This window comes from Populus nigra, chromosome 5 (genome assembly GCF_951802175.1).
Source record: "Populus nigra chromosome 5, ddPopNigr1.1, whole genome shotgun sequence".
Taxonomy (NCBI): Eukaryota; Viridiplantae; Streptophyta; class Magnoliopsida; order Malpighiales; family Salicaceae; genus Populus; species Populus nigra.
The window spans coordinates 2,804,586-2,832,231 of record NC_084856.1 but is presented as its reverse complement, the minus strand read 5'-3'; the positions used below and the strand labels follow the sequence as shown (position 1 = coordinate 2,832,231).

At 32.6% G+C, this 27,646-nt stretch overlaps 3 protein-coding genes across 6 annotated transcripts; 1 reads left to right on the top strand and 2 right to left on the bottom strand.

Annotated features, from left to right (window-relative positions):
* Positions 1 to 581: 581 nt before the first annotated feature.
* On the bottom strand, positions 582 to 5,467 carry LOC133694550 (probable galacturonosyltransferase 6). Of its 4 annotated transcripts, none has more exons than XM_062116097.1 (9): positions 5,041 to 5,467; positions 4,784 to 4,818; positions 4,469 to 4,510; positions 4,195 to 4,351; positions 4,011 to 4,084; positions 3,554 to 3,786; positions 3,023 to 3,380; positions 1,879 to 2,400; positions 582 to 1,150 (listed from the first exon to the last, which is right to left on the bottom strand). In XM_062116097.1, the coding sequence occupies exons 1-9, from the start codon at positions 5,126 to 5,128 to the stop codon at positions 875 to 877; spliced, it is 1,785 nt and encodes a 594-aa protein (XP_061972081.1). In that variant the 5' UTR covers positions 5,129 to 5,467; the 3' UTR covers positions 582 to 874. The 4 variants fall into 4 exon arrangements, with proteins under 4 accessions (XP_061972081.1, XP_061972078.1, XP_061972079.1 ...); XM_062116094.1 differs by having other exon boundaries at positions 3,554 to 3,792; positions 4,168 to 4,351; positions 5,041 to 5,466; XM_062116095.1 differs by having other exon boundaries at positions 4,168 to 4,351; positions 5,041 to 5,466.
* A 12,524-nt stretch (positions 5,468 to 17,991) lies between these two features.
* Positions 17,992 to 22,876, top strand: LOC133693273 (E3 ubiquitin protein ligase DRIP2-like). The gene is made up of 8 exons (XM_062114459.1): positions 17,992 to 18,218; positions 18,331 to 18,537; positions 19,042 to 19,141; positions 19,580 to 19,916; positions 20,067 to 20,512; positions 20,637 to 20,687; positions 21,621 to 21,693; positions 22,286 to 22,876. Exons 2-8 carry the CDS (start codon positions 18,408 to 18,410, stop codon positions 22,457 to 22,459), a joined length of 1,311 nt encoding a protein of 436 aa, XP_061970443.1. The 5' UTR covers positions 17,992 to 18,218; positions 18,331 to 18,407; the 3' UTR covers positions 22,460 to 22,876.
* A 3,162-nt stretch (positions 22,877 to 26,038) lies between these two features.
* On the bottom strand, positions 26,039 to 27,221 carry LOC133693566 (PRA1 family protein F2-like). The gene has a single exon (XM_062114798.1). The coding sequence runs from the start codon at positions 26,957 to 26,959 to the stop codon at positions 26,360 to 26,362; it is 600 nt and encodes a 199-aa protein (XP_061970782.1). The 5' UTR covers positions 26,960 to 27,221; the 3' UTR covers positions 26,039 to 26,359.
* Between the last annotated feature and the right edge of the window lie 425 nt (positions 27,222 to 27,646).

The window sequence follows — 27,646 nt, the reverse complement described above, 5'->3', positions numbered from 1 at the left end:
TAAGGGGTAATTAATAATATTATATCACTTAAGTTTTTTTTAAAAAAATATAGATAAAAATAGAAAAGAAAAATACTGTTCAAGGAATAATTAAAAATATACTATTAGTTATTTTTTTAATCTATTTTTTTTAAATAGATAGAAAAAACATAGATAAAAATATTCTCATTATTATGTGTTTTATTTTTTCTTATTTTTATGTCTTTTTTTTTCAAAGTAAATCTAGAAATAATTAATAAAATATTACTAATTATTACTCTGTGATCACCATAAAATATGAGGTTTTTTTTAAAAAAAAATAATGGTATGAAGTAGGCGAGAATATTTTATTTTATTCGACCATTAGTTAAGAAAGTAAAATTGTATCTGTAAAAAAAATCCTTCAATTCTAATTACGCAAACATATTTATCGAATCCATAGGTTAGAGCCTTTTTCTTCATCTAAATGGGAAATTACACACAAGCAAACTCCCTTGAAACCACGACTCATCTGGATAAAGTTGAAAGTCGACCACATGAAGAGCCGTCCGTCAGGAAACCACGGAGCATCCCCAGAATAACGGCACAAAAACCCCCACGAATATACCAAAGAAAATTGCTATATTCTTTTCAGTTCTGGTGTTTGCATCTAAAGAGAATATCTGAGTTATGTACACAACAACTTGAAGCATTCGAACATGCCCCCGGGGACTTATTTGATTTCAGCTTTTATCGCTTAGGCTCAGCTCCTAGAAGATTACTGCCGCATTCAAGACAAAATGTGTTGGAACTTTACAAAAGAAATTAGTGAAAGAATCAAGTGAACATGTATGTCAAATCCCTAGAACAAGAAGCAACCAATGATGCGTGAGGTAATGGTATAATCTGATTTCAGTTACTCGTGGATATTGCACTGTTGTAAGTAGGGATGGTCGTAGTTGATATGTTTGCTCCAGTAACTCTTGTACTTTCCAATACCGATATCCAGCCATGGTTTCATGACTCCATCATAGTGTAATACCGCTGCCTGCTCAACACCGTCGTGTCCAACACCCGCCTCATGGCCAAGTCCGAGTTTATGCCATCTCCTGTCCAGAATAACCGTCCGGTTGTAGAAAGTGGCCCAACCTAAAGGCAAACTACCCGCTTTCCACAATTGCCTTGTGTGGCCCTGCGAAACATAATGGGGCAAAACAAGCATTAAAATATGCAGGACAATTATAGATTTGTGCAGGATAATTATAGATTCATCCAAGCACCTATCACCAAGAGTGTGTCTGCCTGCATGTTTGCATGATGCCTGCACATATGCTGCTAATGTATGAATTCATTGAACATCTGGTATTCAATTCATTAAGCCACTTTCCATGCCCATGAAAATGAATAAACACTTGTTGAAACTGTGTTGACTCGTGAGCCAGAAACTAGAAGTGAAAACCATGCTTGCGGGTGCCAAAAAGCCCTCTCACCCGCTTTACCACAAAGTCTGGCCTTCAATAGAAGTGCATGCTAGATTCTGCATTACATACCGATGCTTTTTTTTCTTATGAAAGGGGAAATCACATAGGTCAGGCCCTTCCGGCTCACCCCAAGCTAATGAACTGCTCCTATCCCATGGACTGGGTGAATCCATGGTATAATCTCAACATGGCAAGACTGGGAGTCGAACCCTTGGCAATCCATGGGACTAATACATGCAGATGCTCGTTAATGCTCTACATGTGATCTCAAGACCAAGTTAATCAAAACATAGAAAAATTGAGGGGTGTAAATATCTTTTGAAGTAGAACAACACTAAATCAGCACACATGTTTTCAGATCAACAGAGATATCATAAATCCAGAAAGCATATATCAGCATGCAAGCAAAAGCAAATATGAATAGGAGAAATTTATTTACCAGTTGCAAGTATTTATTGTAGAGAGCAGTTAATTTATGCCTCCTCCACTCTTGCAGATCAAACAAATTCATTCCAAATGCCCATGTGCATGCCTTGGCATCAAACCTCTTAATCACAAATGGATCTGAGAAATTGATGAACTTATCCATCCGGCGAAATGAAGGTTCACCTTCACGGCACGTGTCCACTGCTCCAATGACTTTTCCTTTCATATTAAGACTCCAAAGGCCAGCTAGATCCTTTTGCACTACCACATCATGGTCAAACAGAACAATCTTATTCAGCTGGGGGAAGACATCTGGTAGATAGAAACGAAGATGGTTCAGTGCAGAAGTATATCTTGAATCACGGGAATTTAGTTGCTTCAATGTTGAATTGTAATTGGCGGACAACCCTTTGAAATCGACTAAGCTCTGGATCTGAATTGTAGCTTTGCCAGGAGGATTCAATAAGAACCACATTGAGATTGTTGGGAGATTGAGAGAATCAGTCACTATGTGAAAAACAATTTTCTCTGGCTCCTGTCAGTAGTTAAAGCAAAAAAAGTCATCAGCATTGTTGCTCATGTCAAGTAGAAGAAAGCCATGGCACAATACTCAATTTGAAAAACTTTTTTCCACAAGTATCTAACCCAACCAACAGGGAATGACATCAGTACCAGAGTCCTACTACCCTATTTAATGATTTGTAATGGTATAAGGCCAAGAATAAGACTGGTATATTTCAAGAAATAGTAGAAACGCTACAACTAGAAAGCCACATGACTCAAGAAAAGTAGCACGGATTTTTTCTTTTCTTAGTGGCACTATGCTCACACAGCCAAAAGCTTGCTTATTGAATTTGCTAGAGTTTTTGACTTACAAAAAGTGTTGTTTCAACTCAGACAGAAGGTATAATATTATGAAAAATACGATAGACATGTTTGCACACTTTTTTTTTTACTGTTGGAAAGAGAACAGGTTCAGTCTGCACACAGGAGCCATGACGGAGGCCTGTTCCCTTGCTGGAGATGGCCCCGTAAATTTATTCCAATTATGCTTTTCTGTGTGAGCTATGCAAGTTATAATAACCTCACCAGAAGCCTGAAGCGAACTCTGTACACAAAGGCTAAGAAACAATAATAACAGGGAAAAGGCAGTTTACCATGGCAGAGGAGACAGTGGAATTGACAACCACAGCACAGGCTAGAACATTATCAGAGAAAACAGCATAGTGATAAAGATCTGCATCATGCACCCTTTGTTGGTTAGGGAGCTCTCTTTCCTCAGGTGACAAGGCAAAATATTCAGCTGTCAACCGCATAGAAAGGCAGTGTAAGCCTTTTGGCGTAGTCCTTCCAGAAAGCTGAACAAGATATGTTGCTTGATTCTTCTGTGCTCGAACCTGTTCTTCAGCATTGTAAGTCATGGCACGGAGCTTCAAAGCCATGGCCGAGCAGTCCGGGAAAACACGACTGGCTTTTGATAAGGTAACCTCCAAGGATCTCTTTTTCTGTAGTGCACTGTAAATGAATGGATGCTCAGATTTTAAACCAATTTTTCCTTCTCCCAGATAAAAAAATCTGACATCATTTCATAATTCTACTACATGCAAAAGCAATCATCAGATTTTATTTATGACTGCATATTTAAAGAATCAATGTCAAAAGAAAACATGTACTGGTGATGAAGATACCTCCTTGATAAATCTGAGTCCTTGTTGGCTGCACTAACAGCTCGTTCAGATTCTTTGATTCGCAATCTCAACTCTTTTACTAAGTGAGAGTTACTGCCTGGTGGTGTCATGCTCAAGTATGCCTTTGCTCTAATCAGATCATCTTTCATCTGCTTTACCTTCTCATCAGTAAATATCCGGACTGGAGATCGCATGTTCTGATCATGTCGAACTGTTGTTTGATTGGACTGCCCCTGCAGCTAAAACCAGAAGTTGTAAAAACATGCAATGGATGGTAAGAACAGCAGCCCATGCTTGTATCTCATATATGTTACAGAAATCAGAATCACAAGCATGAATAATTTCCCAAAAAAATTCTCATAACCAGTGCCCTGGCTTCCACTTCTGACTAACAATGATTTTGGTCTTGCAGGCCCAGAATCATTGTGAAGTATAGAATATTGACATGCACACTTACCTTTGCTTCTGACCTGGAAGTTACTGTTTCCTGTGGAATCTGCCGATTTTCTTCTCTACTTTCATGATTAGTTCCTGAAGATGGTTACAGATGACATGTTTACAATCAACAATAGAAGGAATAGCAGTAAGGCTAAAAGAACACTTCTGAGCATTACTTTCCAAAGGAATTGACGTGTTTCCACCTCTTTGAGATCTCTTTGAACCTCGATCTATTTCTCCAATATTTCCATATTTCTTAGAATCATTATTCTCTTCCGAAGTACTGTAACCAACTCTAGAACCCATTTCCTTCTCATCATACACCACTAGTTTTGGCCCTTTCAAACCTTCACCTGCTTCCTAAATCACCAAACACCCATGTTGACACACATAATTAGCTAAAAGAAAAACAAAAAACCAGAAGCAAGCAGTAAATTTTAAAACAAAATCATTAAAAATAAATAAACATGAAACTACCTGCTCAATGGCATTAAGCTTTACAGAATCTCTCCTATATCTCTGCACCACACAAATAGAATCAATGTTAAATCTCTATTTACAAAACCCAAACTTATCAGTATAATTTGACTTTCTAATATTTCAGGCGCCATGCGAAAATTTCACCAGTCAACAGATATTATAACTAATTGTACTAATATTCGCACTTAAACTTAGTTGTTTGATTCATTTGAAGTAAATTTTCATTGATCCATACCCTTTCCCTTCCACAAATTTTCTTAGCAACCAAACAGAATGAAAACTGAAAATCTAGTTAAAACAGAAACTTCTTACCAAAGTTGACAAATCCGAAATCAACTCTTTCCGCCCTGCCACAACAAATCCACACGAAGAATTAATCAAACACATCAATAATCAATCAAATCACAACATCCAAACCACGAGTCTACTAATGTAGATTGTCAGTAAAAATATCAATAGATTCAATCAATCATCAGTAACATTTCTATCCTCGGTGAATTTTCCATTTCCTTATCAACATAATTTGAATTTTTAACAACCACAAACAGAAAAGTGAATAAATATTTTACCTACAGAAACGAAAAGTATGGGAGCCAAGACAGTTAAACAGAGCAAAGAGAGTAAGAAAATCCTCTGCCACCGACGGAATTTCTTCATTTTATATTTAATTAAAAAAATTAAATCCTCACTATTTTTAGGGTTTTATTGAATCGAAATCAATCATTCTCCAAAAAGCACATTTCATAGAGTCATCAAATCAGCACAAATTCTATTCTTCAATAACGAGCAATGAAAAAAGAAGAAAGAAGAGCAAAGCTAGGGTTTCAGGCTTTCTTTTTATTGGTGCTGTGATTTCACGGGGATATATATATAGAGAGGAGGGGGGGGGGTAGTTTTAAAGAGCTTGATGCTCCATGCCTGCCTCTCTGTGAGGGTGAGGGTGAGGGTTTCTTTTTTATTTTTAAAATATTTTTAACTATATTTTTTGGTCAATTTTGGAATTTGCCAGATAGAGTACATATTTATATACTTTCGGGGGTTGTGCTTTGAGATTCGAGACGCGAAAACGACGATGAGTGACAGGTAATGGTAGCCTAGGGTGGGGCATATGAAACTAATGACGAGGAGTAAGTTCATTCGTCGTTAATCTCCAAGTGACTGTCTTTGGGTCCAATCAGATTCTTTTGGACCCCCGAGTTTTTAATCGTGGAAACATTTAAAAAATAAATATAAAAGTAACTGATCTCAGCTTTCAGGTGTGAATCTGGCTTGAATTACCCGCACTAAGGGACACGGCAATGATTGCTCCGATGCAGTTAAAATCGAAGTGTGCTACGTGGCAAGCAATGGACTGCCTGATCTTTTTGGGTGGGCTGATAATCTGTTAGTGTTGGGTTTTAGTCCAGGTTGCAATGATGGAGCAAACAAGTGTTGCTATTGTGACATTCTCCATTGATTTAGTGGCAAAGATCGGTTTCTTTCTATGGTATTGGGATCACAACACACGATGACCTCTTGATTAGCTTTAAATTATTAAGTTAGGTGAACCTGGCTTATAATTTATTTTAGAAGTTGTTTTTAAGTATATTAAGAGTTATTTTTTAAGATGTTTTTATTTATAAATATATTAAAAATATATATTTTTAAAAAAATTATTTTTAATATCAATACATCAAAATAATTTTAAACTATATAAAAATTAATTTTAAACAAAAACAAATTTAAATTTTTACAAACTTTCACTTTGGAACATACTTCCAAATAAGAGGTACAAGTCAAATTCATTCTCTAATGACATTTCAAGTTGGGTGAAATTGGTGCTTAAAATCGGTCTTCTTTTTCTTCTACCAAGAAACATCTTTTCCTTTCCATAATTATGATGGTTGTTGGTTGTTACTTTGTTTATTTTAGAATTAATGATGTGCAAGTTTAGGATAATTTATTTTAAATTTTAAATTTTACTTTGTTTATTTCCCATTACCCTAATTATTTATTAATATTTAATATTTTTTAATTAGGGATTTACAGTTTTACTCACAATGAAAGGTTGATCAAGCTTAGGTTTTTTTTTAATTAAGAAAAAAAAGAGGAAAGGAATCCTTAATTTTTCCCACGTGTTTTATACAGTTCTCTTATTTATGATTTGTTTTCTTCTTGTTCTTTAAAAAACTTAACTACAATTTTCCTCTCAATTTTTATTGTTTTATTTTAAAATATCAATGTACTTTAATTAATGTTTTATTATAAATTAAACATGTATTGTTCTTTTTTCTTGTGATTATACGTCCAATATTGCTTGGTAGGTGACTTTGTTGTCGAAAATCATTATTTCTGTTTTTTTAAAAAAAGTTATTAACAATATAAAAAAACACTAAATTTATCAACAACAATAATAGTAGAAAGATAAAGAATAAGAAGAAAAAATTGCATAATAAAATGCCACACAAAGTAATAAATCTCACACAATATGAATACCAAGTTATTTATAACTTCAGTCGTCACTGTATAAAAAAGAATCAAGTAATTCCTTATTTGATGTTGGCTATCTTTAATTTAGTTTTTTTTTTCAATAATATCTTTTGCATTTATATTTCCCATTTTACCTAATTCTCCTTTCCTCGCTCACTTTTTTCAAGAAAAAAAATTAGAAAATTGAAATTGATAAAAGTACTAAAATATAGTTTCTAAGCTTGTAAGATTAATTAATTAGTTTTATTAAATCACAAAGACTAAAAGTCAGAGAAAAACTATGATGGATTGGGTTATTTTTGGTAAAATTATTAGAAAAAAAAATATTTTTTACAGTATTGAAATCTCACTAATATATATAATTTATTTTCATAAAAAAATTATATTTTTTCAATGTTTAATAAAAAATATTTTTTATATAAATACTACTACTTAAAAAGAAAAAACAATATTTTCTAATAAAAGATAAAAAAAATAAAAAAATATTTTAAACTTTATTATTTATAATATATGAATTATTTATTAACTTTTTATTATAAAATATTAAAATTTAAAATATTTATTTTTAATTTTTCTAAATCAATTAAAGCCGGATATAATAACTATAATCTTGTATGTTTAATAGTGCAGAAAACTACAAGTGAGTGTAGAAGTTTTTTCTGACGTAGAGAGTTGGGCATCCCTTTTACATGTATCATTGAGTGTAAAAGATGATGGAGTATGACTTGTTAAAAATATTTTTTTATTTTTTTAAAATTATTTTTGATATAATATAAACATATTAAAAAAAAAGAAATTTCATGGAAGATGTAACTATCAGTTCTAACTTTCTATGTAAGTAATCCATAAGGAAAAGAAATCTCGTGCCTTTCGCTTATAAAATAACAACGTTTTCAAGGCCAGTAAACAGAGATAGCGTGGGAATTTTTAATGAATCGCGTGCCAAACCAGTCATGGTGAGGGAAAAAGCTGCAGTATAGCTGAAGGTAAAAACCGACTATGCACACTTAACCATCTGGGCCATACCCAAATGGGTTGGGTTGCCAGCAGTTTGGATATGCGTATTTTGGTTAGTGATGGTCGCCCAATTCCTCGACCCAGCAGATAACAATGGCCACTCTATCTCATATCCTCCAACATTCAGCCCTGTTGATGAATCCAAGGGAATAAAAACAGTTCTCAATAGGATAGGATCTCAAGAGGTTCACAGAATCCTTGAAACTTTGGAAACTGATAGGCGAGTTAAGTTTTAGATACTTTTTTCTTCTTTCTTTTTTTAATTTCCTTTTTGTTTTTCTTTTAATGTTTTCTTGGCCTACTACTTGTGGTGGTTTACGATGATAACTGTAGCGTGTTTGAGAATATAGTTATAATTATTTTTTAAAGTGTTTTTTATTTGAAAATATACTAAAATAATATTTTTTTATCTTAAAAAAATTATTTTTAACATCCGCACATTCAAATAATCTAAAAATATTAACTTAAAATAAAAAAAATAAAAAAATTTAAATTTTTAACTAATCATTTGTGCTTTCGTGCCAATTACAAACCCAGTAGACGACAGTGCAATTCCCCATGTTGAGAAACTTTAATAAAGTGGCTTGTTTATGCCACGAGACGGGGGGGTGAAGGTAAGGCCAGTACCGTGGCAAAATGGTGTCGACACCAGCGTCCAAAAGAGTAGAAGCAATTTCTCAATGTTCATACCTTAAGCGTGTTTGTTGTTTAAACATATCCGTGTGATTAACTGAAAACAGTATCTTCTACACTCTTATATTTCAATGTATTCACCTGTAAGATTTTCTTTAATTTTTTTTTATTTATTTGAGATAATTTTTCAGATTTTTTTTTAAATTATTTTTCTTTATTTTTTTATCAGATTTAATCATTATTCTTTTAATTGTTATTTTTTTTATTTTAGTATAATTTTTAGATTGATATTTTTTTCGACTTCATCTTTTAACATTAAATTGTTTAAAAATTGATCTTCTTAATTGAATTCGGATCTAGGATTCCACGGATGGATTATAAGAAATTAGCTCAGGTTAAGCAGATTTGCTTGGGGTTGCTTGGTTTTTTATTTATTTTCAAAGCATAGTAAAATGATCAGCTAACCCTTAAAAGCAAAATTTCTTTAACTAGCACCCGAGAGTGGTTTTTTATTTTGATAATGGATTCGATTGAGAGAAAATTTAGTATTTTAATAAATATAAAATATAATTTAAAAACAAAAAATGGCCAGTATGTGCAACGCACGACCAGCAAGTGAAAACATTTGCGCTCTTCAGACAACGCTTGAGGCAGCTAAACGCCATGACGCCTTATTCTAGGGTTTTTTTTATTTTATCCTTCGATGTTTTGAAAAATAGATTTTATTATTTTCTATGGTTTCCTTTCAATCAGGGTATCCCGATCTTACAGCCTCAGCAACAGGTTTGACCAGTTAATCCAAGTATTTCTTCAGGGGTTTTTTTTTATATTTTTTTTTATTTTGTCCTTTAATATTGGGCTCTTTTTAAAATTAAGCTTCATCATATTTTTGTTTTTTTAATTAGATTATCATGTTTGCATCATCTGACTCATGAAATTTGGTAGTCTTACCTTAGTTCGCGAGTATTTAATTTTTTTGGGCTTATCTTTGTTGACTCTTTTCCAGCCTTTTACATTTATATTGTTAGGAATTAACCATTATTATTTTTTTCATTTTATTTTCTATGAAGATGGTCTAACATCGTGACCCGAGTTACAAATTTATATGCTAGTTCGGGTTAGCTCGGGATGCTTTATTTGTCTTTTTTTTCTTTTTGATTTTGTTCTTTATCATCGGGTTATCTTGGAATTTGACTTTGTTATTATTATTTTTCTTTTAACAAGTGTTCTTTTCCTTCTAGTTATCATCATTATTTTTTTAAAAAAAATTCATTCTATTTACCGTCGTTTTTTCTATAATATAATTGAATTAACATAAATTTTTAAAAAAATCATCCCGGCCCCCAGCACGAGACACCCTATATATGATATGATTAAGAGTAGTCATATAAAGATCTAATTGTAAAAAATTTTATGATAAGAAATAAACTATATTTTTTAAAAATACAAGGACAAAAAACCTTTCAAATAAAAACCCATTTGCAAATAAAAATAAAATAGAGACTCAAGTATTTTTTTAAAAAATCCAAAGACCAAAATAAAAATTTATATATAAAAAAATCTTTATTACATTACAAAGAATATTAGTGACCAAATAAAGAATGCAACACATCAAATCTTTCTATTACATTATTTTTTTTACATTACCTAATTAATGTGAATATTCCGGCCAGCTTAGACGCACCTCAACTAATTTCATAGGTCCTGAAATGAATAACTATGTAAGCCTTTAATAACCTTAGATTTGTAAAATTTAAACCGATAATTTTTAAAATATAAATTTAAAATTTAACTAATTAAACTACAACTCTAATAATTGCATTAAATTTATTTTATATCATACATGTCGTCACAATTTGATGACTATGGTACGACTCCCGTAGCAGAGCATTAAATTCCTTCGTTTACACGTTCCATCATTTGTGATATGATTGCTCGTGTACAAAAGAAAGTTGCTCAAGGAGGTTGAACAACTTCGCTGCAAGGTATCTGTTTAGGTGTGAATAATTAAGCACTAATATAACTGGCTATGCCTATTTTTTTTGAAAGTGATCAAGTAGACCCTAATACCAGAAATTAACTTGTTGAAATTTATTTTTGCTATTTATCCAAATTATGATTTATTTATTTTTCTTACATATAGTCGTCGTGGGAAATGCATTTCAGACAGCAACGCATCGCATCCGGACAGTTACTTGAAGTTAGCTGCTATATGTATACAATGCTGATCAGAGCACAAGCTGTTGAGTTTTGCAGGATTATAAATCATAGTATGCTATACAAGTCCATTTTCTATCCCTGCAGGGCATAGATTTGCTGTTAGAAATTAAGCATTCAGTTCCCCAGACAGGATGAACTCGGATGCCTTCTTGTTGACAAAGATCATATGGCAGACCCTTCGCGTCAAGAAAGTTAGCTGGCCCGTGATCTTTGCCAGTTAGTGGCTCTGGCGCTCCCAATCCATGCCTGGCATCTCTTTCATCCCACGGGCTTGTTACGTAGACAGGTGGCGCGTAGAACAAATTGACAGTGGTCTGCAGCACCAGACTCCATAATTCACAGCTCAACATTTCTTCTTTTTATAAGGTCTATTGCATATAAAATGCAGCAGATAGGGCCTAGGGGAGTCTTAGACTCCTTGCGTAGAGATGAAGAGAGTCTGCAGATATTATATATTCTAAACATAATCGATGGCTAAAAGTCAAATGTAGCTTAAATAGGCTGCTTTAAACAACAAAAAGCAAGATTGAAAAGCAATAAATTACCAATAAATCTGGAAATAATCAAAACCTAAACAGTATTGAGGAAAGAGATCAATAGAAAAGTTATAATCCCCCAAGAACAGCAATTTGGATCGGTTCTGAAGGTCTGGTAATTCGCAGAAGGGCTCGAAAATGAGTTTTCGGGGTGGATTCATGATGTAGCTGTACCAAATCAATCATGCAACAGTAGCAGCAACATCAGAGCTCTGTAACTACTTGCCTGTCTATACACATTCCTTGGTAGCTGCATTATTTTATTTTATTTAAAAGAAATTATATATAGACAGACAAATTGAAGGATATATTGAAAAAAAGGGGAATTAGGTTTTGTTAATGCGTGGAAAACATTAGATCAAGGGACCTCTTCTAATTAGCCATGAAATTTAGGAAGAAAGTGGGATTCATAATTCTGGCTGCACTGCCTTAAATCCAGGACATGCAATTCATTGCGGTGTATGATAGGCAGGTAGGGTTCAATTTATTATGTGTCGTACCACATTTGACATTAACAAGTTAGCAACAAATAATATCGCAGACTACAGGTACCGATTGATTAGGGTTCCATGAACTCCGTTCTTGGACCTCTGTCACACTGACCCACTACTTGTAAACACGACACACATGCTAGCCACCAAAACAAATTGTATTGAGTTGATAAAACCTGGTCTTCACGTTGCCGGAGTCTGAAATGGAAGGACTGAAAGTAAATGGGTCGGAAGCTGGAATTATAACACGTGGCGGATTTTCATTGAAGAGAGTTAATCACTGAAAAGTAGTTTTAAAAAAATTATATTTAAAATTTTTAAGTGTTCGTTAGAAAGTGGTTTTTAAAAAATTGTATTCAAAATTTTTATATGTTTGTTTATTATTAAAAAAATTTAGTTAATAAAAAATATTTTTTAGTCAAAAATGTTTTTTTTTATGTTTCTAATAAAGTTTTTTTTATTTTCTGTGAAAAATATTCTTCAAGAAAAATTTAAAAATATTTTTTTATTTGTTGATTATAATAAATTTTATTTTTATATATTTTATTTATCTATCATATTTGGTTTTTATTTTTTTATTGTATTATTTTAATTATTATTTACTTTATTTGAAGTAATTTATAAAATTAATTTTTTTTAATTTTATCATTCTTTAATTTTTCTATCTCTTAGATCTAATACTCTTTCTTTTAATAAATTTAAAGAAAAGAAATTAAAATATTAATAATTTATTTTTCATGATATAATTAAACACTGAAAAATATTTTTTAATTTATTTTTTATGATACTATTAATCTTAAAAAATAATTTAATTTTCAGAAATTCACATTCACATGGTATAAAAACAAATTTCTAGAACCAAAAAACTATTTTTCAAAAAAAAAAAAGTACTCGGTTAAGATGCTATGCGTGAGATAATTAGTTACTGAGACTGAGGTTGTCTTTGCGTGGGAACTTGAGTTGGAAAAGTTGATAAAGTTAGAAACAGCCACTCCATGACTCACTAACAAACTCTCTTTTCAGATTCAAATTCAAATTCCTAACTTTATATTACTCTCCAGTGTATATTTTTTTAAAATTTATAATTTTTATATATTCATACTATTTCGTGCTTAAAAAATTCAAATTAATATTTTTTTAATATTTTATAATCTTGATATACTAATATAAAAAAATCTAAAAAAACTATTCCACGCATTTTGAAGGGAAAAATATTTTTTAAAAAATATAATGCATGAGATAACTAACACACAATTAATCTTCGAAATAATCTTAGAACCTGCAATTCATTTGATTGGAGTATGAGATTGCAAATATATTTTCAAGGGATGTAAAATCATATGTTCTGAAACAGTTGCTGAGTGCTGAGTGGGCTCCAAAATCCTCAGTCACACGTTAAAGTCAATTAAATACGTGATGCGTTTCCTTGCCTAATTTTCAAGAAGCCACTCCGCGTTCTCTTTTGACTTTCCGATGCCAAACTGCAATATTTCCCTGCCCTTTTCCAAACTACTCTAGAGTGAATGGAATACATTTCCCCGTTATTTATATATATAAAAAAATTGATATGATTTTTAAAAAAAATTAAAAAATTTTGTTAATTTTTTGTTAATACTAAATTAGTTTAGATTTTAACTTTCTAAATTGTTTATTTTTTTTTATAAGGTTAGTATAGTTTGTAGGTTTGTCAGAATAACTCAAGTTAGCTTGATTTATGAATTTGGTGGAGTGTCGATTTTTTTTATTTTCTAATTAAACTTACTTTCTTGTAGTTTATTTTTTTATATAGTTAAAAAAATAGTTTAAGAGAAAATTTATATTATTAAATTTTATGAAGTAACAAAAATTAAAGGGTGCGAGAAAACTACTATTCACATGCATCCATTGCATTATGGATCACAATGTTTTGCTTCTTCTTTTTTACCTTTTGTTTATTCAATTTTTGTTATAATTTTTTTAAAATTTTATTTTTATCAATTTCATCTTTTAATATTGGGGTGGTTGGGAATTTGGGTTCGTAATTTGTTTATTTTTATTTTTTTCTATAGGGTTAGCATGATTTTGCGGGTTTGTTATGGTAACATTGGTTGCCCTGGTTTACAGGTTTGGAGCGGTGTTTTTTTTTAATTGAACTTGATTTTTTTTATCTTCTTATTTTTTTCTCATGTGGTTAAAAAAACAGTTCCATAGAAAAGCTAAGTTATTAAATTTTATAAAGTCCATGAACTTGTTCACATGTGTGGTTGATTGACTTAATTCATAGGTCCGATGAGTTTACTTTTTTTTGTTATTATTTTCAGATTTCATCGATAAATATCAGGTTAATCGTGAATTTAGTTTCATAATTGGTTTCATTTTGTTTTCTATGAGGTTATTATGGTCTCAAGAAAGCATCTTAATATTGGGCTAGTGTTTAATTTTGTGATTATTTATTTTTTATCATATATTTAAATAAAAAAATAGTTTTAAAAAAACAAATTACACTCTCAATAGAGTCCATTGCTTGGTTCATAAGTTTAGCTTGCTAGTTAGGTTACTCGATTCACGTGTTTGACGAGTTTACTTACTAACTGAATATGTTTTCTTTTGTCCCTTGATTGTTTTTATTTTATTCTTCAATATTGGATTAGTTGGAAAATAGACTGCATGATTTATTTTTGTTTTTTTCTACATGATTATCATTATCTCAAATAAGTATCTATTTTTAGGTTGATACTCAATTTTGTGAGTATTTATTTTTATTATATGATTAAATAAAAATAATTTATAAAAAAAGTTATTAAACCAATAAAATCTATGACTCGGATTGCAAAGAGACTAGAATCGATCAAATTTGTCATTGTCTCAATATTTTTTAAAAATATCATCTTGAAGGTTTTTTTAAAAGTTAAACCATGTTTTTTTAATGATCATCAAAGTTTCATTTGGATCCATAAAACTCGTTTATTTAAGTTGGGCTAGCTACCATGCAATTTAATTAGAAATTCAAGTTAAGTAAAGAAATAGATCGGAAGGTTTCAAGAATAACATGTTTGGTCAAATTTAATAACATTATTTAAAAAAAATTATGCTCTTAATGTGTTTTTACATTTAAAAAGAACTGGACTCGATCCACAATGAAAAAACGGGCCAGTAGAATAGTTACTATCTATCATCTCTACCTTGCTCCTTCCTTCTTCTTTTTATCACCTTGTTCTAGTGGGATTTATTTATAATTACTATTCATTTCTTACCTTGCTTCCGTTCATGACTCCTAAATTCGTGTATTAAAATTATTTTTTCTCTAAACACACCATGCCAATATAAAATTATATTTTTAAAATCATCTAAAAAAACATAATCTTAATTATCAAACAATATGTCTGGGAATAATATTGACTATCAAAATAAATAAATAAAACTCTTCTTTCCCTTCTTATTTGCTCCTTTATTAAGTACTGGCAGTAGCTTTTTGTACCAGCATGCCGTGCTTATTAAGTTTCCAAACAACAACGCGCCACCATGGAATAGCAACCCGACGACCTTTTTTTCTTTTCTTTTCTTTTCTTTTTTTTAAAAATTAGAGTGTTAAAAGAACTGTGAAACAACCATTTTTCTCCTAATTAAATATTTTTCATGTGGGGATGCGTGGGATCCTGTTGTGCTTTAGCTAACTCATCAATGAATACAATTTCCTTCACATGTAAAAGCCCCTTGATTGAAACGTTGTCGTTATTTATATTTGATTATTAATTAATTAATAGAGATGGGAAATTGAGTTAAATCCAACTGTTTCTGCAGTGTTGAATAATGGATATAGATCCGTGTTGCTGGCCTTGCTAACATGCACTTGTGCGCACAATAGCACAACACCCTCGCAATTCTCGCTGTCGCTTACACGAAACCCAACTCAAGCCGAGTACACAACTTCCTCGCGTACGCACCCCTGGCGCACTCTATCCTTGCTCCCCATCTCAAAACTAAGCAGTGGAACTTGTCTAGTTGTAACATGGTCAATTTTTTTTATTTTAAATAAAGCCTATTAGCTGTGCTTGTGTGGCTTAACATTTAAAAAATCATTATTACCGTTGTTTCATTATATTAAGACTCGTTATACAAGAAGATAAATAAAAAACTATCTATTTCACCGGCCTTCTGTCGCAGATCATATATATATATATATATATATATAGACTTTTTTTATGTGTTTTTTGTAGTTTTAAAAAATTTAATTGCAAATTAAAAAGTTTATCCATGTATATGTTTAAATAAATCAATGCCTATTTGTGTTAATAAATGAAAATAAAAAGTCATAACAATAATTAAAAATAAAATTTTAAAAATAAAATAAAATATAAATCAAAATATTTAATATCACAATATAAACATTTAACTAGTTGTGTTTGCTAAATCTTTTTATTAGAATAATATTTTTATTCAATTAAAAATAATAGAAATTCATGCAAGATTACAAGTATTAGAAATATTGTTTAAAAATAAATATTTTTTTTAAAAAATAAAATCCATCCACATAGAAGATAAAAAAAAATATAAATGAATCAAAAAATTCTCTTTATAAATTAAACACATACAAAATAATTTTAAAACAATTTATATCCAAAAAGGGTTAAATAAAACAAAATCACAAAGAAGTGATATTAATTGAAAAACAATTTTTTTAAAAAAATACATATTAAAAAAGTATTAATTAAGAAAAAAATAATTAGAAAAACATAATAATAGCCGAGATGTTGTGGTTTAACTAATCAAACCAATGATCCAAGCTATGTACTTAAGCAAGTTAAATAATTTTTTTAAAAATTTATACTTAACTTATATGTATGTATGTGCGTGCATGCGCGTGTATATATAGAAGAGGGAAAAAAAAATTAGCATGGGTAGTCTGCCCCTATGCACCTAAACTTGGTTTTATTTTTATATTTTTGATTTTTTAAAGGAGCGAATGATCTATCATCCACGCACATGTTTAAAAAAAAAATACGCGAACGACGTGTCGTCAGCGAGCCTAGATTTTGGGCACTAGCGTAATGGCTGAAAAAACACATTGATGTATCTTTTGCCCTAAAAGACTAATTTTTAAGCTATTTCAACTTCAAAAAACCTCAACAACACTCTTGGAATACCCACAAACAAACTCATCAGTAAAAAAACAAAAAGAAATCTAAAACCATGAAATCAAACTGAGTTAAATTTATCTTAATTGACTTAGATTTGTTTTTTTTCATGTAATATTAAAACTCTAAAACACCACCACCAAACTTACCCCATAGCATTGAACATGTGGAAACAAAAAAAAATCAATTTTAGTGGTCATAAATAAAGACTTTCTTTTTTATTGCCGGGATTCAACAACCCTTCTTCTCTAATAAGGGATTAAAAAATAACACAAATGAACCTTTTGTACCGAAAGTAAATAATTAAAATTTAAAAAGATCTAAATTGTATAAATCAAGTTATTTTTAAATATTAAGGATATAAGTGTATTTTTTACAAAATCCCCGGCACGTTGTCTATATTTAGCGTATTTTTTATTTCAGTCTCTCTTCTTTTAATTCCACCGTTGCCTAAAAAATAAAAAACAATTAATTTTCAATTAGAATCAAATTGTCTAAAATAAAATTTTAAGAATAAAAATAAATTATTAAAAGATAAACACTCAGTGTTTTATGAGTGTGTGAACATTGCCCATCTAAAGTAAAAAAAAACCCACACCTTTACTGTTTTCTACTATCATGGAAAATAACATAAACAAACAATAATTAATTAATTAATTAAAATAACCAGGTTCACGCTCTATTGTTTTTAAATAAATAAAAAAGTACACGATTCAATTAATGTTATTTAAACCCTACTCGCCCCGGTCAACTGGGGTTCGAACGAATTGCCTTTAATGCAAGCCGAGTCTAAAAAAATTAATTTGAAACTAATTTCACTTGATCTACTTACTCAATAAGTTAATTTATGATTCTTTTGATTTTTTTTTAATTTTAATATAGCATTGTTTCAACGAAGATTTTTGCCTGTAAAACAAGTGATCTAAGCCTTACATCGAGTCCACTCATCATGCTATTTTTCAACAAGATCTAGACGGGTTATATATATATATATATATATATATATATATATATATATATATATATATATATATATAAACATCCTTTTGTCAAATTTTCAAGTTCAAAATCGATCCACCGAAACCACACGAGCATTCGGCACAAATCAACATTATAACCCAAATGTTATAATATCCAACCCTGCCTTGTGTTTAATAATAATATTTATTCTCTGTGTCTAATTAAATCACAAAAGCAAAGAGAAATCTCTCCCTACTACTCGCGTCTCCACCGATCAACAGAACAATCTCATGCACTTCTCTAATTGGTATGGTAGCTCTCTTCTATATGTATCGTTCTTATTCTCTGGTTGAATGCAGATATAGAGAGATGGACGTGAATCAATTAAAGCAGGTGTACTGAGGGGTTGTTTCTCGCAGCTGGTAAAACATAGCATGCAGCGGCTGGATGTGGACGTGGAGGAAGGAAGGATTAGAAAGGAGTTGAGAAAGTTTTGATGGGAAATCAGAATCATCAGCATCGGGTGGTGAAAGTGAGGAGAGAAACGATTGAAGCATGCATGACATGTCCTCTCTGCAATAAGTTACTTAGAGATGCCACTACCATATCTGAATGTCTACATACGTGTCAGTCTCTCCTTCTCTATCCTTTTGATTGTTCTATTGCCTTAATCTGGGTCATTACTGGGTTTATCTGGATTTGTTGTCTTGGTTTTGTCCTTGCTCTGACTTGGTAGTTCTGTAATTGTGTTTAAAGAATGTGGGCATTTAGTACTTCCCTCTGCACCAGGATCTTTGATGATATCTATCCCTTTCTAGTTAGATTCCTTGCTTGATGAAATTAAAGTTGAATGTTGGGCATAATTTTGTTAATTGGAAAGTCTTTAACTCTCTTTTCCAACCTAATCTTAACTTTCTGTCGGGCTAGCTGCTGCTACTTGGTGGAGTAGTTTATCTGTTACAATGTAATCCTCTCAAGTTCAAAAGTTAGATTAATCTAGTTTATGAATTTTCTATTGTTTATGCAAGATTAAATTTTGGTGAAGATTATTGTTTTTGAGTTTGTCAAGTCGGTAGATGAAAAATCTCTAATATATTTTTGTTTTTATTCATTTTTCAAATTTCGTCCAGTTTGCAGGAAGTGTATATATCAGAGGATATCAGATGAAGGACTAGATAGCTGCCCAATATGCAATATCAATCTGGGTTGTATTCCATTGGAAAAATTAAGGTAAGATTTTTGCTGTTTCTATTTGGGGGAGATTGAGAGGATGCTTAGCTGATATATATGGACATACACACACTGCTATAAATGCAATTGCTATTTGAGCAATCTGTTGAGGCAATAATAGTATTCTTATGTTCATTGAAAATACATGCACATGCATAATGTAGTTACATTGTGTTTGAGAGTGTGGTTGCGGTTGCTTTTTGTTCAGAAATGCATCAAAATAATGTATTTTTATTTTTAAAAAATTAATTTTGACATCAGCACATCAAAATGATCTGAAAACATCAAAAAATATAAAAAAATTTCAATTTTTTCAAAAGCGTTTTTGAAACGCAAAAACAAACAGACCCGATTACTATAAAATTTTGGTAAAAAATTAAGTGTTTTGTTGTTTGAGTCGTAACTAATCGATATGTATCACTGGCAATTGATAAACAGGCCAGATCACAATTTGCAAGATGTGAGGTCCAAGATTTTCCCATACAAAAGAAGAAAGGTAGAGGCACCTGAAGTTGTAGAGTCAGTTACATTACCAGTTATAAGAAGAAAGGAGAGGTCACTCTCATCATTGGTGGTCAGCACCCCTAAAGTTTCCACACAGACTACCACAACAGGAAGAAGAACAAAACCTTTTCCAAGAAAGGCTGCTGCTTTACGAGGTTCAGGTTTTTCAATTGAGAAACCCATTAAAAAGGAACATGATCATGCTGAAGATAGTCCAGAGAGCTCAAGTTCACCTGAAACTCCGAAAAAGTTCAATCAGAATACACGGCAGGTAATATTAGCCATTATAGTAGTTTCTACTTTGGTGGATGCCTAATATCATTCTAATTGACTGTTGATATAAACTCATTTTCATTTATGATATCCTGAGAAATGGTCCATTTTATTAAAAAGTCTCAGAAGTGCTGTCTAACCATTGCAGAATTCTTCCTCTGCCGAACCTAGTCAACCTGCTCCTGATGATGAAGCAGAGAATGGGGCCGAACCAAGGGATGGGAAATCAGATCTCTGGCAACCTTTAAATTTTTTGGTTGAAGTTGCAAACAGAACCAAGTCATTCAAGTCTATTCCACAAGTTAATGATGCTAAATTAGAATCACGACCTGTCCGTGACAATGAACCTCAAGTGCATAAAACCAAATTTAAGGAGAACAAAGACAAATCAAAAGTAAAGGATGAAAAGAATAATATCGATAATGTCTCTGAAGGAACAGTGGAACCAAAAAGGTTGCGCAGGATTCGTCGAAAAAAGGCAGCTTTTAATGACGTTTCAGGCATTTCATCCCCAGCAGTGCTGCACACTGCTGCTGCAAAGCAAGAAAGAAGAAGTGGCCCTGTTTGGTTTTCACTATTGGCTTCTGAAGAACAGTGAGAAACAACCCCAGCTTTTCAACTAGAGAAAAATTTCTGTACCAGGAGTCTAATGTGTTTGCTTACTTAAATGTTCTTTCATTGTGTTCATATAGTTATTTCACTTCTTTTTTTTTTCCAGGGAAGGAGATGCACCTTTGCCACAAATTCCTTCAAGTTATTTAAGGCTAAAGTGAGTTTCTTTTGTCTTCACTGCATTCTTGTATGTACTCTTCATCGCATTTGCTGGATACTTTATTTTTCTTTTGCTATGAAGAATCCTACCTGCCTTTTTATTGCAAAGATATTACTCCAAGTTGCGGTACTTGGTATCTAGGAGCATAATGAAATTTTTTTGCTTTAGTTATGCTGGTTATATGCTAGAACAACAGTCACTGCCTGAGAGAGTGAGATTAACCTTTAACCATGTTTAGGTTGGAGGCTTAGAGATGTAAAGATGTAGGGAAATCCTCAAACAATGTGCGTTGAGGTGGTGCAGATTGTGAAAACAATGAAAACTCGAGTCATGACTTTTTGTAGATGCATCTGACTCATCTAAAGTCGTCCTTTCTTTGTTACACAACCTATTCCAGCTAGAGGTCTGGAGGTTGCAGTATGGAAAGTGCGGAGAGGAAAAACCTGCGGATCTATCCAATTCAGAGAGTGTATCTCAAGACATTTGCTACCAGTCCCAAAAGGGACAGGTTATCTAAATTGACCAACTATGCCTAATTTGATAGATTCTATGCGCATCTGAGCATATGTGAAGACCATTTCAGTCTGTAACTTACAGCTGAACCTGGACACTATGCTGGTCTGCTCTCTGTCCTAACTGGTAGAAGGTGCTGCAAAGAACCTGATAAACAACTAATTCCTACCAGAACTCAGGGTCCATTGTAGATATATTAATTGACAGGTTAATATGTTTCCTTTTATCTTGTGATGGATTGTTTAACAAGTTTTTTTCCGCGTTCAAGCTATGTAATAATCCTCCCAGAAACACCCTGGAAATATTTAATTGTTAGAACACCGTTTGAAATAAGAAAAAAACACCTTTTTTGGTGAATGAAGTGAAGCAATTAGCTAATTCCAGAAGACTTGTTACACTTATTTTGCTCTATGGCAGGGATGGAAATGTACCTGTTTCTTTCATCCAGAAGTACTTGGTGAAGAAGCTAGACCTCACTAGTGAAGTTGAGGTGAGATGTGTTGACAAGCTTTATGTTCAGATCATTTTTGGCTAGGGTTAACAAAAATAACCTGCAACATTTTAGTGTTAAGTATGTTTTTTTTAATGCATTTACAAAAGAGTCTCTGACCTTGGAAAACCATGTTTTTATGTTCCTGCGCACTAGTTTTGTCATGTTACAACGATTGAAGTAAGTGCGTATCCTGCTCTTTTATTTATATCTTCTTATTACTTTTTGAGTCCTGCACCTGTCATTAACACACATTACTCATGAACCGATCTCATTACTCATGTCTTCTAAGTCTGATTTCCTGTTGAAATTTGATTTTGCATTTGTTCCTGCAATAATGTGAGCAGATTTACTATGAATCGGAGATTGTTTCTATCTCAGGAAATCAAATGTTTTGGATTTTATTCTGCCATTAGTAAAGGGTGAACTAAGTATTTGTTTAAATCACGAGGAAGTATTCTCAATTAAGCAGTAGAACCTATAGTGATTTCATTATCAATTTGCCTCAACTTGCATTCGTTAATGATTTCAATATAGAAATAAGCTTGTCCAGTTCTCATTCTTGTTACTCCACTGTTTGGTATTCTTGCAGGTTGAGATCAGATGCATGGGAAGACCAGTGATCCCTACATTACTATTGTGTAATTTAGTTGATCAGTGGCTACAGGCAGCACCAAAGCCAGAACAGGTTCCAGTGTCTGCTGGTTCCTCGGCAAAGGATTTTGTGATGGTGCTGGCCTATGCTCGAAAGGTCCCAAACCCATAACAATGCTCCTCTTCAATAATGTCCATATGATTCTCTGAACCCCATGGCAACAAAGTGAGGTTTCTCCTAGGCTTGTATACCACGAGCATGTCTCTCATGACTGGTTCCTCCACGATATTTGCAGTGCCTTTGCTGTAACCACAACAGGCTGCTACAGGGAACAGGGGATGAAAAGAAATTCTTTGATTCGTGGTTATATAAATGCAGGGTAATCCGCACAATAGTGTGGCATGACTTGCTGTTAGCCGACTGTGATGAGGTGCAAGTTCACGGGTGTTCTTTCAGTTATTGTATGATTATATACCACCTAGTGCAAAACTTTCTACTGGGACCATCCCCCTTTTTCTTGTATGCATATTGCACGATTTACATGCTAGAAGATGTACTATTTGCTCAATAAGACTTTCGTTCCCATCATTTTCTGTGGTTGGTTATATGCAAAGTTGGATCTGCCTCGTTGACTGCCCTCCACAATAGAACGTTTTATATTTGGTGCCTTTTTTCTCTGTTAATTTGAGATCTTAGTTTTGCCCTAACTTGACATGTTTTTTATTTTATTTTATTTTTGATCATCTTGACATGAGTTTTTGCACTACCCAGCTGAGTAATGGTGGCTGCTGCTCTCTCGAACGTCCGATTTTATACTGTTCCGGGCCTCAATCTATTTAGTCATCGAGTAGATGGGCCGCCCTGTCCTCTTGCCCACTCGGTCAGTTCGCTATTTAGCGTCCTCTATACGGAAAGAAAAAAAAGATAAAAGAAAGTGAATTTCTTTGGGTCAGCTTTGGTATCATGAGACTTGACTGAGTCCATCAAGAAATTATTTTTCTTGCAAACTGCTTGGAAGGACATCACTAATAAATTATTATTATTAGCTTAAGGGAAATCACTGTTCCCCTGACATGTTTTTTTTCTTTTCATTTTTACATTTCAAAATTAAAAAGTTTTTATAGGGATTACACTTTTAGATATTGACATTTATTATTTATTTTAGTTTTTTTATATAATATTATTATAATCTTGGAGAAATATTCTGATATTTAATTGATGCTTAGTTTTATGATTATTTATTTTTTTATATTGTTAAATAAAAATAATTAAAAAAAACATAATTATTATAAAATAAATTTCATGATTTTGATTTACTTGATATAAAATTATCGTGATTTTAGAAAAATATATTAGTATTGAGTAGATGCTCTATTTCTTAAGAATTTTTTTTATCATATAATTAAATAAAATATAATTCCAAAAATAAATATAATTATTAAGAATTAAGTTTCATAATTTATTTTAATTATTTTATGAGATTATCGTAGTCTCAGAAAAATATTATAGTTTTGAGTTGGTACTCGATTTTGCAAAAACCTATTTTTTTATCATATAATTAAATAAAAATAATTTTTTTAAAGATTTTTTTATCATATAATTAAATAAAAATAATTTTTTTTAAAAAAAATTATTAAACTCATGAAGATCATAACTTAAATCGTGGGTTGACATAAGTTGACCCAAGTTAATCCGATGTGTCATCATCTCGGTATTTTTTAAAGAAATTATATTAAAAATATTTTTGAACCCCCACCATGTTTTTATTAACCATCCAAGTTTTTTTAATCTGTCAAGTTAACGGAATTACATCAATATAATTTCTATACAATTTAATTTAAAGTTCGAGCTAAACAAGAAATATAAGAAGGAGATTTTAGATTCAACCCGATGTTGTGTTTTATTTTTATTTTTTTATATTAACTTCAACAACTGACCGAATTTTATTAAGATTTCTTTTTATACAAATTGTTTAATGAATAGCATATGTCCAAAATATAATCCAAATATGCCAAGGAATATAATCCTTACAATAAGGATGTCTGCTGCAGTGTACAATGCAATCAAAGCTTCGGACATGAGGATGTCTATTGTACAATACAGCCACACAAGTTCTTACAAGCAGACTGCCAAAAACATTTGCTTGCACAACATATCATGACGTGAATTTAAACGAAAATATAATATGCATGAACTCGTCCTAAACCTTCAAATTTCATCTTTGCAAGAGTGAAATTTCAACGGTACAAGCTGTAGTAGCCATAGGCTTCCAGCCAGCTATCCAAACTCTAAACAAAACCACCAGTCCACTCAGGATGATGGGATAAAAGGAAACTAAGCAGACAAATGCTGTGAAGATTATGGATTCTGATAACCTCTACGGTGGCTTGCAAGTCGCATAACTTGGCCAGCATATTACATGGAAATAGAGAACGTGATGATTGAAGGATTGCAAGATAGTCTGAGGTTCCATGACTCGAGCTACAGAGGTATCTTCACCATGGATTTTACTCAATGTTCGACATCCCGAGGTATCTTCAATTGTATTGTTACTCGAAAAGAATCAATTTTATAGGAAAGGATTTAGTAAACAGCCAAATAATCTACCTTTCTTACTTGCTAAAAAGACAGATAAGACACACGAGACCTTGTCAATATCAAATAAACAATAATTAAAAAAAATCACTAAGCAATAACATTCTTGAATTAATGCTGCAAAGGCAATAACAACATGCACAGAAAATACATAAGACTCCGTGGAATGATCATAAGCACAAGGCAGATATTATGGTTAACGTACTTCAAGCGATAACACCATTAAACCATCATTACTTGCAAAGGAAAATGACCTAACACACTCGCGGGACCCCATATAAATTGAAGCTTTTATGGAAACACTCCTCCAATCTGGCATAAAACAAGATAGGAACCAAAAACTCTTCAAAAAACTACGGGGAAAGGGAGACCCATACCAAAACTAGCTTTTAAAGTCACCAAAACAAGGATTGTGACAACAGGCAAGGCACTGATTTTGCATGGCCAGTGACAGCAACATTGCTAACTTTCCCTTGTCAATTTTTCAATTGAAAAACTTTTCCTCACATGGGGAAAATGCATTAGATCCACCTTTATAGGAAAATTCCGCCTTAATACTGATGATAAACTTCGAGAGACTGTACACCATATAGCTTATAATGAAAGATTCATGCTTCTTAACACATGGGCAAACAACCATCTGGACCGTCTCTTTTCATGAAAAAAGGAGGACAATAGGAGACCGTTACGCACTTATGCCACTTCTAAGGCCAAGAAAAGGGAAATTCAGAGACAATCCCACCTTCCAACAATTCTTTTTTTTAAAAAAGATTCTTCCCAATCCTTCCACCAGCATTTATAAGTTCCAGATCCAGGTCTTCCGCCATGGCACCAAACTTGTAACCATGTTATATCCGGATGCTTGTGTATCATAGCCAAGTTTACACCATAAGAAAGAACACAAGCAATAAAACCTATGCGCTAGTACCTCACTGGGGCTCTTGCACTACACGAGCTAGGGTTCTCGTTCAAGTCCCAGATTGATAAACACGCACACCCCCTTGATCTAAAAAAACACCATCGTTCATTTACTTTTCTATGAATAATACATACTGAACTGTCTTCAGTTTAACCTAACAAAATCGGTGCAAATTTAAGTGTACATAGATATATAATCAACTTATATCATCAATAGCAGTTGGAAAACAAACACAATAAAACGAAGAAATGAACACATTTTGCATTGAAATTCAAAGAAATCATTCATAAGAAGTACTACTGCACCTTTCAAATAAGGCACAGAACACCATGTAGTAAACCATCTATTTTTTAACAAAAATCTATACTGATTCACCACAACCACATTTACAACACACTCATCTCATCAAAAAATAATACTTGCTAGCAAAAACTATGAAAAAATCGATTCAACTCAAGATTGGTCAACTAACCAGAGAGAAAATCAGCTGCTCCTGCCGAAACCAAATTCCACCTGACTTGTGCGTGTGAAATTAAATTCCGAAAGAAATCTTACTTTTAAACGCGAGTATAGCCATCTCTCATAGGACTCCCCACAACAGAAAACAAGCCTTCATCAGCCAAATCATGCTCATCCAAATACAAATTCTCAGTTCCCCTAAACGCAGCGTGTAATACAACAACAGCAGCCCCAATCAAAACCGATACCAAGACATTTAACCAGACGTGAGTGAAAATCAAAGCAATAATAGTCACGACGGAAAGCAAACCAAGCACCACCCGATCATCAATCGGACGATGGAAAATCACCAGTGGCTGGTCACGAAAGAAGTAGAGGAAAAACCAAGCGACAAAGACGATTAAGAAGACAATCATCGAGACAGGGTGCCATAAGAGGCTTAAAAAGAGAATAAAGAGGATTATCATAGTGTAATTAACGCGAAAGTAGTTGAGGTTGCGTTTTACGCGGATTGTGGCTTCGCCGAAGGAGGGCGGGCGCGTGAAGGAGGAGAATTCAATCAATTCGCGCCATGGACGGCGCGTGGCGAAGAAGTTGGTTGTAGTATTGGCGGAGCGGGTGAGGAAGGTGGATGTAGCTGCGGCGGATGGGAGGGAATTGTACGGAGCTGGAGCTGGAGCTGGATATGGAGAAGTCATTGAAGAAATGAACGAGAGAGAGAGGGAGAGATTGGAGATCGATTCGCTGTTACAGAGAGTGGCAATCTTGTGGATCTCTACAACCGATCAGTATTATTTCTTTAGAGGGCATTTGGTTTTTCAATGGTTAGATATTTGTCGAGACAGAGCTCAGGGGCTAGTGAAGACGACGCCGTGTTAAGCAATAATGTGCGAGCGAGACAAAGCTCAACAAGGAAAGTAGCCAATTAGAAAGGTCAGCAAGGAATGGGGAGTAAATTGGGGACCCAATAATGAAGACAAACGTTGTAAATCTTTATAGAGAGAATTGCCGTGTTTACTGGACTCCATTCCTTTGACCTCGCTTGCTGTTTTTCATTTTTGTTCTTTTTTCTTAAAAAAAAATTAAAAAAGTTTTAAGAGATAGAAAATTAAAAAATAATGGCTAAAATACTAATTATCATTAAACAATACAAAAATGGCCCAAATTTTACCATTATGGTGTGAAATATATGATTGTTTTTATATTTTAAATTTATTTTTGATATACTGATACAAGAAAAAACTAAAATGACTCGAGATAAAAACTTTTTAGCATCGTGGGAGAGGAAAAAAAAAGAGTGTGTGTTTAATATAAATTGATAATTTAAAAATTGTAACGTCCCAAGATCTAAAAATCCGGCTTCCAATTTTCTAGACAAATAACCA